Genomic DNA, 13,210 nt, shown 5'->3' on the forward strand with positions numbered 1-13,210 from the left:
AAAGACATGAACTGCCCCAAAGCATAACATATCTCTAAAAGATGACTTGTGATTTTAGTGAATTCCTTCTAAAGCAGCATCATACATTTACCTTTTTCCCCCCTTTATGTACATAATTACAGAATTTAGGCAGACAGATTTATGTATGGAGTTTTCCACTTTTAATATTTGGTTAAACAAAATACATCTTCTGTAAACAAACCCAGCACAAGGCCAACAAAAATGGGGGTAGGGGAAGATAAAAGCAAGAAAAACAAAAAGCCTAGGGTCACCCTTTATGGGCATCAGGGTCAGGCCTGCTCCCTTCCTTAAAGGAAATAGGGCTTTTTGCCCTTAGGCATCAGCATGGGTCCCTGTTCCCAAGCACCAGAATTGGATATGAACAGAGAAACCAGCCCTGAAATGTTTAAGCGTCTTTGCATATCCCATTGGCTCATGGACTCCGAGTACATGGGGACGCCTTTGAAGTGCCACTTGTACAGGCCCGAGCACACTGGAGAGTTTCCTCTTCTGAGGAAATGGCTTACTATCACTGACTGCCAATGGACCCAAGCTCCTGCTTATGACAATCAGCAAGGCTGGCTGGAACTTCTGGCTGGTGGTGGCTGGAATGTCATTGTGCAGGGATAGAGAGCTGTCTGTGGAGCCAAGCATGTCTGATGTAGAAAATGGTGCAAGAGATTGCAGTCAGTTGCTCAGACAGTGTAACGCAGTAGCCGCTTGGTGGCCTCTGTTACTCAGCATAAAAAACGGCCTTGTTGGATTGAAGATAAATGTGCAGAAAAAGTGCTGGTGTAAACATGCACTCCAGTCACAGTGGGGAGGAGAGAGCCTCAGCTTCATCCTGTTTCACTTGCTCAGGTTTGACATGCAAGCCCCAGGCTGGCTTTGCTGCTGGAGAGAAGTCTGGCTAGTGGAGCAGCTCTCGGGCCTGCCAAGACCATTCATCTGAAAGGCCTGGACGGGCCATCCCTGCCTGCCCGTCTGCCTTGAGGCAATACAACCACTTTGGAGACAAGCAGTGCTTCCCCTCCTTCTCTCATGTTTTCCAAAGTTAGGAGAAAAGTGGCCTACAACTATTTAGAGGTAGGGGTGGATCAATTCTTAGTTGATTTGTAAAGAAAACTATAGAAAGATGACAGACCCAAGTCCTCTAACATCATACACATAACCACCTAACTTGAGGACTCTGCTCACTGTAGTGACTCCCAGCCTAGGACTTCGATTCTAGCTGTTCTCTTCACAATACTTTCCTCACCCAACTGTTTTAAACTAGTGGAATTTGATGTCGAAGGCAGGCTCACTTTTTCCTGATTTGGTCAGAGTGGGCCAACAGGAAAAGCTGCCCTTTTGCTTATCTTGTGCCCCAGAGCCTCCTAACTTAATGAAATGGCAGGGACCCTGCTGGATGAGGCAGACAGGTTGCCCATGCCCGCCTGGTTTCGGCCATGTCTTCTTAGGTATCTAGCTCACCCTGTCATGCTAGAATGCTGCAGGATTCAGCCACTCTGAAATAGTAGAGAACTTTTCATTATAAAACAAGAATAGCCATAAACCATCCTTAAAAATAGGATAAGGGATGGCATTGAGGGTTGCAGATGGCATGATGTAGTGCTGCTGGGGTTTTCGAGATGGTTCCTGAGAGGCCTTTGCTCTGGGTCCTTCAAACCAGTCACACGAGCTTTGCATGTCCTGTGTCTTCAGACCCACTAGTTGCCAGGAAAGGGGAAATGGAGGCAGCATCTCCAGGTAAGTCAGAGCAGCAGTGAACTCCAGCAGAGCCTCTGTCAAGTCCTCAGAGGAAAGGGAAAAATAAGCTAGGGGACACCCCCCCACCTTTTTCCTTGTCTCTTCAAACAAAACAAGGGTCTTCCATTGCTTGCCCTAAGCACAGAGTTCCTACCTTCCTTTCCCAGGAATGAGTAACGTTGGTTGGTTCTTGTAACATTTCACACCTCTGGCCTATTGCACACTGTCAAATCTGAGGGAAAAACCCGATGAGATGTCTGGGGAAGTGGCAAGGGCAGACCCAATGTATAGGGCACAGCACATCATGGAGGATTTAGGGGTCGAGGTGAGGGAAGCTTGGCAGAACTGTTACATATCAGCCCTCCAACTCTGATGGGCCTCCACCTCTTCTGGTACCACCAGCAGGAGTTCACAGTTCTTTCCTCGCAAATGATGTTTTAGAAATTTCCTATTGGGGGAAAAAATACATGAAAGAATGAGATGCTGTTAAAATGGCAAATTCCAGTCTTGGGGCCATATGTTCACCAGTAACCTCATCAATTTATACCCTTGGCAATCCTAAAAAACACTCCCATGGTGATCTGCTCTTGGTGGGTTCCACTTTTGGATACCCCTCAATCTGTCTAGTTAAGATTTCCAATATGAATTTCTCCTATTGCTTAAAGTAGCTAGCTCTGTGACAGAAAGAGCCAGCCGAAAGTACTCTAAGTCTAAAGCAAAAGACTTCTAATTTGGGGGGGTGGGGGTGGGGGTTTCTTCTTTGGGAAGTTTAGTCCTCTCTGCCCTGAATGTCTTCCTTCCTCTGAACTGGCAGCTATACTGTCACAGCCAAGTGTAGATATAATTACAAGGCCAGTCCTGCCAGACCAGAAGATCAATATCCCAGGAGCTGGAGCTTCATGGACTATCAAAGATTCAGGTCTTTCAAATCTGAGACCTTATGATTCTAAGTGAGGCAGGGAGAGGTCCAAGAAGCTAGGAATTTCAATTCCTTTGCCAAATGATGAAAGATGAGCTTATAGGAGCCCACCCAGCACAACAGCCACCACAGGCACCTGAGCTCGCTCTCGCCTCCAATCCACTCGGGCATCTTCAGCTTGGAGTCAAGGTTGTAGTAGGCACCGCCCACCTCTCGAACACAGATCCAGTGCTGCCTTTTGAGAGGCAACTTCAGTGGACCCCAGCTCAGGCTGGAGGGCAGATTCATGATGAAGCCCATGACATTAGTGAGAGCAATGGCACTGACATCCCTGCAGAAGAGGAACGGTGTCAGGTTCCCTGGCTGTCACACAACTGGCATCTACCTCCCCACGCATCCCCTGCGTGCCAGTTCTCATCAAGTCAAGCCTGGTTCAGATTACCTGCGCTTATCCCACCAAACAGCTTCATAGCCTTTGGTCTGAAGTGCTGCCATAATGACGTTCACATCGTAGTTCCCATTTCCCAGCATGCTCTTCTTGTGGGGAGTCACCATGGTGTTTGGAGACAACCTACAGATGTGAAAGGAGGACTGAGACTTGTTGATCTGCTTAACGCCTCCTGAGCCTGCACTACCAGAGACAGAGAGCACTTTAGGCCACTGTCCCCCAGAAGTTTGTTTACCCCATTCAAGTAAACTAACCAAGCTTCCAACCAAGTATTCTGCAGTCTGGGCTCTTACTGTCCAAGGATTACTTCTTTTTTAATGTAAAATAATAATTTACGACTGGCTGGTGTGGCTCAGTGGTTGAGTGTCACCGTTTGATTTCCAGTCAGGACACATGCCCGGGTTGCTGGGCTCCATACCCTAGTGGAGGGCGTACAGGAGGCAGCCGATCAATGATTCTCTCTCTTCACTAATGTTTTTAACTCTTCTTTCTCTCTCTCCCCCTCTCTGGAATCAACAAAAATATAATAATAATAATTCAGCAGTGATGGAGCCTCTTTGCCTGTCATTTAGAAAGTGTGTCAATGGACACAAAGAGTGTTCCATGAAGGCGTCTCGTTTATCCCCAGCCTACCCATTTCTGCCGCCTTTTCCTTGCTGATTTCTCTGCCCTGATACAAGCCAATGGAAAATAGTATTTGGTATTTTCATTTGCATGGGTAGTTTTTTTTTATTCTTTTTTTTTTTAATATTTAAGTGCTTTCCATTTAAAGCTTACACACTTGATAATCATTAATCATTTAATACTCAAAAGCTTACAGGAGCCCAGGCAGGTAACATAAATGTATGAATTGGGGCCAGGTATAAAGCAATAAAATGTAGTAAGGCCTAAATGAAACTGCAATGCATGACCCATGTAAAGCATTCCAAATATACATGTGTATGTGTAAAATACTTAAGGATTTTTAAAAATTAAAACACAAAGAATCAATTGAAAGAAATTTTTGTGCCAAACAAAACTGCAGTCTGGTTTGCTCACCCAGCGGAAAGACATTTCTGGCTAGGCCTCTTAGCCACTCCTTCCCCTCAAGGCAAGGTCAGTTCTGAAGGCATTTCCAGTCCTATTACTTTGTTTCATAGGCTTGTCAGGCCAGGACCCGAGGAAAGGCCATCTTGAAGGAAAGGGCAGCACGTGTGGAGGAAGGGAAGTGTGGAATAAATGTGGAGCTGTCACCCTGGTCAGTGGTGCTCAGTGCTTACAGCGTTGGCCCGAAGAGTCTTGGGTTCGATTCCTGGTCAAGGGCATATACCCGGTTTGCAGGTTCGATCCTGGGGCTATCAGGGCGAGTGCTGGAAGCAACCAAACAATGTGTCTCTCACACTGATGTTTCTCCTTCTCTTTCTCCCCCACTCCCCTTCCTCCCTTCCACTCTCTAAAAATCAAGGGGAAAAATATCCTCAGGTGAGGATTAACAACAACAAAAAGCACAGATGGAGCTGCTAAATGCCATCTCCAAAAGAGAATGGAGACTTTAAGTCAATTCTAAAAACTTAAAAAATCTTATAAAAAGTAAAAAACTTGATGAACAAAAATAGAATCAGACATAGAAGCATCGAACAGATCATCTAACGCAGTGGTTCTCAACCTTCCTAATGCCTCGACCCTTTAATACAGTTCCTCATGTTGTGGTGACCCTCAACCATAAAATTATTTTCGTTGCTACTTCATAACTGTAATTTTGCTACTGTTATGAATCGTAATGTAAATATCTGATATGCAGGATGTATTTTCATTGTGACACACTGAACGTAATTAAAGCATAGTGATTAATCACAAAAACAATATGTAATTATATATGTGTTTTCCGATGGTCTTAGGTGACCCCTGTGAAAGGGTCGCTAGACCCCCAAAGGGGTCGTAACCCACCGGCAACCGCTGATCTAACCTCAGAGAAGGTAGGGGACGGGGGAGGGTAAGAGATCAACCAAAGAACTTGTATGCATGCATATAAGTAAAACCCATGGACACAGACAGTAGGAGGGTGAGGGCATGTGCTGGGGGGTGGGAACGGCTGGGAAGAGGTCAATGGGGGAAAAAGGAGACATATGTAATACTTTAAACAATAAATAATTTAAATTTTTTAAAAAAAGTAAAAACTTCTCTATATACAGAAAACATACCAGATCATTTTTTCAACATAAAACATATTCCTGCCACTGCTTAAACCCTCTAATGGCTCCCCAAACACTTAAATACAACCTACACTACTTCCTCTGGCCTGCAAGGCCCTGGGGTCCTGTTGACCTCATAGCACCTCTTACCACACAGACCTCTGCTACTTGAGCACACAAGCTTTCTCACTGAGGGCCTTTGTACAATGGCTGCCACTATCTGGAATACTCTTCCCCTAGATCAGCGGTTCTCAACCTGTGGGTCGTGACCACTTTGGGTATCGAACGACCCTTTCACAGGGGTCGCCTAAGACCATCGGAAAACACATATATAATTACATATTGTTTTTGTGATTAATCACTATGCTTTAATTATGTTCAATTTGTAACAATGAAAATACATCCTGAATAACAGATATTTACATTACGATTCATAACAGTAGCAAAATTAGTTATGAAGCAGCAACGAAAATAATTTTATGGTTGGGGGTCACCACAACATGAGGAACTGTATTAAAGGGTTGCGGCATTAGGAAGGTTGAGAACCACTGCCCTAGATCGTTACTTGGTCTGCTCGTTGAGTCTCAAGTATTATTGCCTTAGATGCCTTTTCTGACAGTCCAACCTTAGGTTTCTCCCAGTCACTTCCTCTTGTTATTACTGGACCTGTCTTCTGATTGTCTGTTTTCCCCACTACAATGACAGCAGGGGGCGCAGTGGCCTTATCTATCCTGTGAATGTTACATCACCGGGGCTCAAAGAGTGCTTAAGGAGTGTTGTTGAAATGTTCTCTGTATTTATTTTGTTATCTCTTTCCCTGAAAATAGCAGTGGACCCTTAAAATGAAAAGAGCTTATGTGCTTGTCTCCAGAACTAGCAAAAGGGCACCTGAAGATACTACATTCCACTCTGCAACCAAAATTTGTTTTCTCTGTAATAACTACCATTTATGGGAAACTTCTGTGCCAAGCCCATGACATGCTTTCATATGTATCTAATTTAATCCTCACAAGAAGCCCATAAGGCTATGAATTATTTACATTTTATAGGTTTAAAAAACTCAAGTTTGAATGACTAATCCCTGATCACTTATCTTTCATGTTTGAACGAGGATTCAAACTCAGATTTGTTGGAATCCAACGTGTGCCTGTTTTTTTAAAAAATATGTCTTTATTAATTTCAGAGAGAGGAAGGGCAAGGAGAGATAGATAGAAACATCAATGATGACAATCATCGACTGGCTGCCTCCTGCATGCCTCACACTGGGGATTGAACCTGCAACCTGGACATGTGCCCCGACTAGGAATCGAACCATGACCTCCTGGTCCAAAGGTTGATGCTTAACCCTGAGCCACACCAACTGGGCAGTTGTGCCTGTCTTATAGCAAGGACCCAAGAACGGAGTGGTGGCGGCGGTAGATTGATAAGAGGAAAGGCCAGCTGAGCCCCTGGGGCCTGGGCTTGAAATGTAGCTTAATAGGACAAAGGCTCTAGGTGGGTTCTTGGGCACTTGGATTAAATGCAAAAGCACATGAAAAAAAGCCCAGCTCAAGAGAGATCCAGTTCCTTTCCTTTCACCAGTTTTTCAATAGCTTCTCATCCTTTCAGTGTAGTCTCTAGCCAGTGGATGCAGGGAGACTTCAACAAAGAAACTGCTGAGTCTTCCTCCTCTTTCACCACCTAAGTCCCTACCAGGCTCGAACCTTAGCGCTGAGCTTTCCCAAGTGTGTTCCCAGCGGACCACAGAAAACATTCGATACAATGGCTGAATGAAACAAGAAAACAGGTTTCCTGCAAGTTTTCTTGAACATCCCATCTCCTCCATAGAATCTTTCCTGGCTCCTTTGTAATAGAAAAAGGAGGGAGACTGGGAGGAACTTCCATGCAGCATCAATGCTAATTGTGAGATTTAATCTCCATGCCTATTAGCTCATCTGTAAAAATGGGAATGATTCCTATCTTAGAGGACCACTGAAGAATGCAGTTTTTTTCGTACATGTGCAAACACATAGAAAATTCCTGAAGGAAATGGCTCTTCTACTCTGTATCCCTCACAGCTAGGCACTGGCAATTGAGTAAACATGTGTTGGTCAAACTGATCAATACAGGAAATGCTGAGGATGGCTTCCATCTCGTTCCCAGAGTGGTTATTTGAACAAGTGGGGCCTACCCAGTTTACCTACACTAGCACTTGCTTTTGTTAATAGTTGTGTTAGCTACTTTTATAAGCTTTATCACTTAATCCTTCCAACAATCTTGAGATAGAGATTAATCCCATAGTGTAAATAAGGAAACTACGTACAAAGAGGTTACAGTGATTTGCTCAGTCATGTACAGCTAGTGAGGGGCAGAGGTAGGATTCAACTTCCTAACTCTGAACAGAACTAAGGCTACACTGAACAGCCTCCTGGATATTTCGATACACTGGCCCCACTGAATTCCATAAGAACCTGTTCTGTTTCAATCGATTGTTTTCCTGGTAAATTCTTGTTCAGGACTCTCTTTAATTTCATTAGAAATTGCTAGTTTTGGGCCACAAAGGATTCTCACTGTTGTCACAGCCAAGAGGTTGTTAGATTTGAAGTGATCTACAAGTGAGAAGATAGGCTCTAGTCCAGGTCTCATACCTCAGATAAGTTCTAGATCCTCTCGTGGTTGTCACTGTGTCTGGCTATGCTGATGAGTTCAGATTTTAAAGAAAAGTAGATGTGGAGACATTCATTCATATTCCTTTTCTCCCATAATTATTATTTTCCTTTTTATCAGGTCTGAAGAGATGTGACATTAGAAAATATGACTTCCTGATGTCTTTAAATTTTTAAGTGTAAAGTACAGATCACAGAAGTACTCTAGTAGATGTTGGCTATGACGGTGATGGTGATGCTGTTTGGCCCTTGGATGAGATAATTCAAATCTCTAGGGGTTAACACTTAACAACATCTTTTCTCAATTTACAACCACTATACCTTTACTTTTTTAAAAATTGATCTTAGAGAAAGGGAGGGAGAAAGAGAGAGAAACATCAATTGCCTCCCGCATGCACCCCCACCTTTGGTGTATGAGACAAAACTCTAACCAACGGAGCCACAGCAGCCAGGGCACAACCACCAAACCTTTATATGTGGCTCCTTCCTATTAAATGGCTCAGGGACCATTTAAGAGGAAGGCAGGAGGACTTCCCCTCTATGGTAGGGAATGCTGGTTGCTCATCAATATCTACAATCTTTGTTCTTTCCAGGTTGCATTAGATTTTTTCCCTAGTACCAAGCTAATTTTCATCTCTTTAGATTTTAGCAGCTATTTTGAGAGGGAAACACATACTTAGCTGCAAGAACATTTGATCATTGAAAAATTGAGATGAATCTAGTAAAAATGTTTGAGACCTGAGGATTTTCAAAAAAACCTTGCAAAGCTGCTGCCTTATCATTTAACTTCTAAGTCCTTTCTTTTCAAAGCACAGACGTACATGATAAAATGTATGAGATCAAATATCCACATGAATACTATTTCTATCTTTTCTCTAATTTCACATGTTGAAAACTGACCCTTTTTGTGCCTCTTTTTGCTATCACTGTAGACTACCACTACCTCCAAATCTTGGACCCAGCCTGCCACACCTCTGACTCCTCTTCCTCGTCCCCATGTTGCTACCAAGTCATTAGCTTAGTTCTAAGTTCCTATTCATTTTTATTCCAAACATGAGTCATCTCATAGGCACAACTGTACTGAAACTCCACCCTGCTTTTGTATTTCTCCTTTATCTGGCTAAAATTCAACTGCTAGGAAGAACTTCCTTCTCAACAAATGGCATTCATGAAATTTTTTCTCATTTCTACTATTCATTAGTCACATCTTCAAAAAAGCAAAGAACTTTAGATCTGGGAATTTAAAATTATCTAGTAAAACCTGTCAACTTTACTGTTCTTTCTGTTAGGACCCAAATAGATCATCTTTTCTTTTAGATTATTCTAAATTCCATGCTTCTACTTTGAGTCTGTTCTGAAGGCCTGGCCAATGTGTATCTCCGAGATGTACCTCTCAGCAGCTGAATTCTTTTCAACTTGTTTTCTCTACAGTGCCCAGCAGTGCCTGGCACACTGCAGGCAGCCAGTAAATGTTTATTTAAAAAATTCAATTTTTTCTCTCTCACCTTTGCTTTTTCCTCGAATCCCTTTCATGTTTGTTTGTTTTTTGGTTTCTATTCATCCACACAGAATCTTTCCATACAAAATAGTCTATATAGAATTCTTGGAGTGGGGACAGAGTATATTCTCTTTGTGTACAGAGTTGCTATTACTTTAAGGTGGATCTTTACATTGTGCTGCTAGGGAAGTGGGGAGTATAGTACAATTTGCTAAAAACAAGTTCTATTCCTTTAAAGCCAGGAAAGAACTCTGGTTCCGTGTTAATGTTTAGCAAGTATTTAGCATTCTTTCATTCAGGCAAAACACAGCTAAAAGAGCCCCACTATTATTTACAGTTTATAATCATAGTCCACATCTTCAGACTCAGACCCAACTTACTAGCAGAGTGAACAGCTACTGATGATATAATTGTTCTGACATTCCTTTCCAATACTCAGGGAGCAACAGAGCAGTTAGGAGGCCCAGCAGTTACAAAGCCTGGGTCCAAATGTTGCCATTAATAGCTCTGTGCCATGATTTTCTCATCTGAAAAAATGGGAAATAACAGGATCTATCTTTTAAAATCAATGTGAGGAATGACTTAACACAAGAAAACAGTGCTTTGCACAGGGTGAGCGTTCATCTGTGTTAGTGATTGTCATCATTTCAGATCGGGGCCAAATTTATAGAAGTGAAAAACTTTTGAATGAACACACAGAATCTTGACTGTTGAAATTTACTAGTGAGTGAAACTGGGCAGATTGCTTAAACTGAATCCTTGGATCAATATAACAAGGTTGTTGCAAGATTGCTACATATTGCCCTAGCCGGTTTGGCTCAGTGGATAGAGCCTCTGCCGGAGGACTGAAGGGTCCCAGGTTCGATTCCAGTCAAGGGTATGTACCTCAGTTGCATGCTGGACCACCGGCCCTGATTGGGGTGCGTGTGGGAGGCAGCTAATCGATGTATCTTTCTCACATTGATGGTTCTCATTCTCTCTGTCTCACTCCCTCCCTACCACTCTCTAAAAAAAAAAATCAATGGTGAGGATAACAAACAGATTGCTACATATTACCAAGTACTGTACAAAGCACATTCAACTACTCACTGTGAGTCCTTCTCCCTATATTTAGGTTAGAAAATAACTCGCAAATATCCAATTAAAAAATATGAATAAAAAATATGAATGGCTGGAGAAAGGAAGCAGTGTAATGGATTGGCCTCCTTTCTACTCTTTTCAGTTTCATGACTTGATGATCTGAGACAAATTATCTCACTTGCCAGGGCCCGATTCCTGAAGAGAGGTCATTCTATTTGCCAGGTAATGGCCATAACGCAAATGACACATTTGCACCGCTAACGCATAACTATGGTTATTATTGGCAGAGGAAAACAATTTACTCTCATTATAATTTTGTCAACACCCTGGGATTAACATTCCTTTAAGAGAGGTCTATGGTTCTTTCAGGGTAAAAAGTCTACACCTATGTGGGGACCCTTTCCCCCTCCCTACGTGGGAGTCCACTCTGTGGGACTCTTTCCCTCTCTCCATGGGGGAGTCTGTACTTGTTCTTCAATAAATCTCCACCTTTGCTATACAAAAAAAAAAAGTCTACACCTATGGACTTTCACCCCAAAATAGATTGTTTCCAGTTGTAATACAGGCCCTTATGGCGCAATAATTTTATCTCTGAGTGAAGGGAGAAAAGGGTCTTCTGAAACTGCCAATATGCACTGCTTAAAGAATTCTTCCGCTTTATCTGCACTGAGCTGAGTAGGCCTTAACACTTCCTGGCTGGAGGAATCAGACAGGCTCCCCGCTGCGGGCTGCAGACGTGCTGACATGACCCGGTGATCTGAGATGTATTATCTCACCCGCCAGGGCCTCGTTTCCTGAAGAGAATTCCTTCTGCAGGAACGAATTCTCAAACCCTTTGATAAAAGAATTTCAGAACATCACAGCAGAGAGAAAAGCGGAACTTCTATCAACCTGTCAGATAGCATCAATAAGAAAGGGTATCTAGAATGAAGTAAAAAAGGGAGGGGATCAAGAGTCAGCTTCACATCACAGCTTTGCTGCTTAGAAGCTATTTGGACAAATTACCTGACCTTTCTGCCTGTTTCTCCATCAGTAAAATAGAAACAGGAGACCACTGTGGGGAGGGCAGCACAAAACAATATGTGAAAAGCACAAAGGCTAGCACACGGTCTCAAAGAAAGGCTGAGCACCGTGTATACACCTCTCTTTCCTTTTAAAAAAAATATTTATTGATTTCAGAGAGGAAGAGGGAGCGAGAGATAGAAACATCAATGATGAGAGAAAATCATTCAGGGGTTGCTTCCTGCATGCCCCCCACTGGGGATCGAGCTCACAACCCACGCATGTGCCCTGACCAGGAATCGAACTGACCTCCTAGTTCATAGACACCTTTCCATAGAACCCACAACATCCCCTCTCCGATGACAGGTGACTGAGCAGTACTCATCTGGGCCCCTTCTAGGCGGTAAAGTCCTGAGGGGCAGGACTCGAGAGGCATTAGACAGCACAGCGGTCAACAGCGCCGGCACACACCTGAACTCACACCTGGCTCCATCTCTGGTGGCGTTTGCTCCCTGGGCAAATCACCGCGCTTCTCTGAGCCCTGCCTTCATCTACGATGTGGAAATAACAGCATGTGTCCCACGGCATTGCGGATGCTCTCGGCACCGTGCCTGGCCGGTCAATGTGCAATAAAAAGCAGTGGTTATCTTTCCAATTCTGTGTCCCTCACTCATCCCTGTTAACGGTATCTCGCCGACGATACTTTTGGTTGGAAGGTGTAAGGCAACGAGACATCGCTCCACCCACGGAAATAGCAAAAAGTCTCCAGGAACCGAGCAGCGGGGGTCCCCTACCTCTGGAAAATCTCCTGCAGCGTCTCCCGGTTGAACGCGCCGCCGTCCTGGAAGACGTTGTTGAGGGCGTGCAGGGCGCAGAGCTCCCGGCGCTGCTTCTCGTGGTAGATCCGGGGGGGCGCGGCCTGGGGCGGCTCCGGGGACTCCGACTTGGCCTTGTCTCCCCGCCATGGCACGCAGCTCATGGTTTCCGTCTCGGGCGCCGGAGGGGGCTGAAAACACCCCTCCCCTCCCGAGGAAGAGGGCGAGCTTCGGAGTCTGTTCGGATTCCTGAGGTCCACCTTAGTTTCCGGTGCCCATGATTTATGCTTTGTCACGGGGAGAAAGGACTGGAATCAACAGGAAAAACAACCCACCTCTTCTCGATAGAAAAATAACTTTTGAATTAGTGTTTTTCACCACTAATGTCAAAGTGCAGAATTAAAAAAAAACAACCATAGAAAAACCTAAGCCCTTGTTCCCTTCCCCCACCCGCCCCACCCGCCCCCCTCGGGAAAAACCCCCACGGTTTTCTTGCTGTGTTTTCCTTTGTACGAGCCAACCGGGCCTCAACGCAGGAAGACGGGGCGGAACCGGTCACATCGCTCCTTTTCTTCCATTTCTTCCGGACCACAACGCCACTGGCTCGGAGGCAAGGCCTCGGTGGGGTATAAAACGCAAAATCCGAGCAGCTAGCGAAGGGCCGGCCCGGCGTGGGAGGGGCGGGCAGCGCCGGGGGCCTCCGAGGCGCCTCTCCATTCCCCGCGGGTGCGGTGGCCCCGCAGGGCGCGAGCCGAGGCGGGCGCGGCTCCCTCGGAAGCGCGGACTCTCACCTTCTCGCGCGGCCCTGCGAGGGAGACAACCCGGTCAGCTCCGGCGGTCGGACGGGCCCCGCGGAGGACCAGGCGGGCCGGGAGGTGGCGGG

At 44.8% G+C, this 13,210-nt stretch overlaps 1 protein-coding gene across 2 annotated transcripts; it reads right to left on the bottom strand.

The window, feature by feature from the left end:
• Positions 1 to 138: 138 nt before the first annotated feature.
• JOSD1 (Josephin domain containing 1) lies at positions 139 to 12,950 on the bottom strand. Of its 2 annotated transcripts, XR_002827310.1 has the most exons (5): positions 12,307 to 12,950; positions 3,111 to 3,239; positions 2,805 to 2,999; positions 1,904 to 2,197; positions 139 to 1,794 (listed from the first exon to the last, which is right to left on the bottom strand). XR_002827310.1 is itself a non-coding variant. In XM_006107133.3 (4 exons), exons 1-4 carry the CDS (start codon positions 12,489 to 12,491, stop codon positions 2,098 to 2,100), a joined length of 609 nt encoding a protein of 202 aa, XP_006107195.1. In that variant the 5' UTR covers positions 12,492 to 12,950; the 3' UTR covers positions 139 to 2,097. The 2 variants fall into 2 exon arrangements, 1 of the variants encoding a protein (XP_006107195.1); XM_006107133.3 differs by having other exon boundaries at positions 139 to 2,197.
• Between the last annotated feature and the right edge of the window lie 260 nt (positions 12,951 to 13,210).

Source organism: Myotis lucifugus, unplaced genomic scaffold, assembly GCF_000147115.1.
Source record: "Myotis lucifugus unplaced genomic scaffold, Myoluc2.0 scaffold_1026, whole genome shotgun sequence".
Classification (NCBI taxonomy): Eukaryota; Metazoa; Chordata; class Mammalia; order Chiroptera; family Vespertilionidae; genus Myotis; species Myotis lucifugus.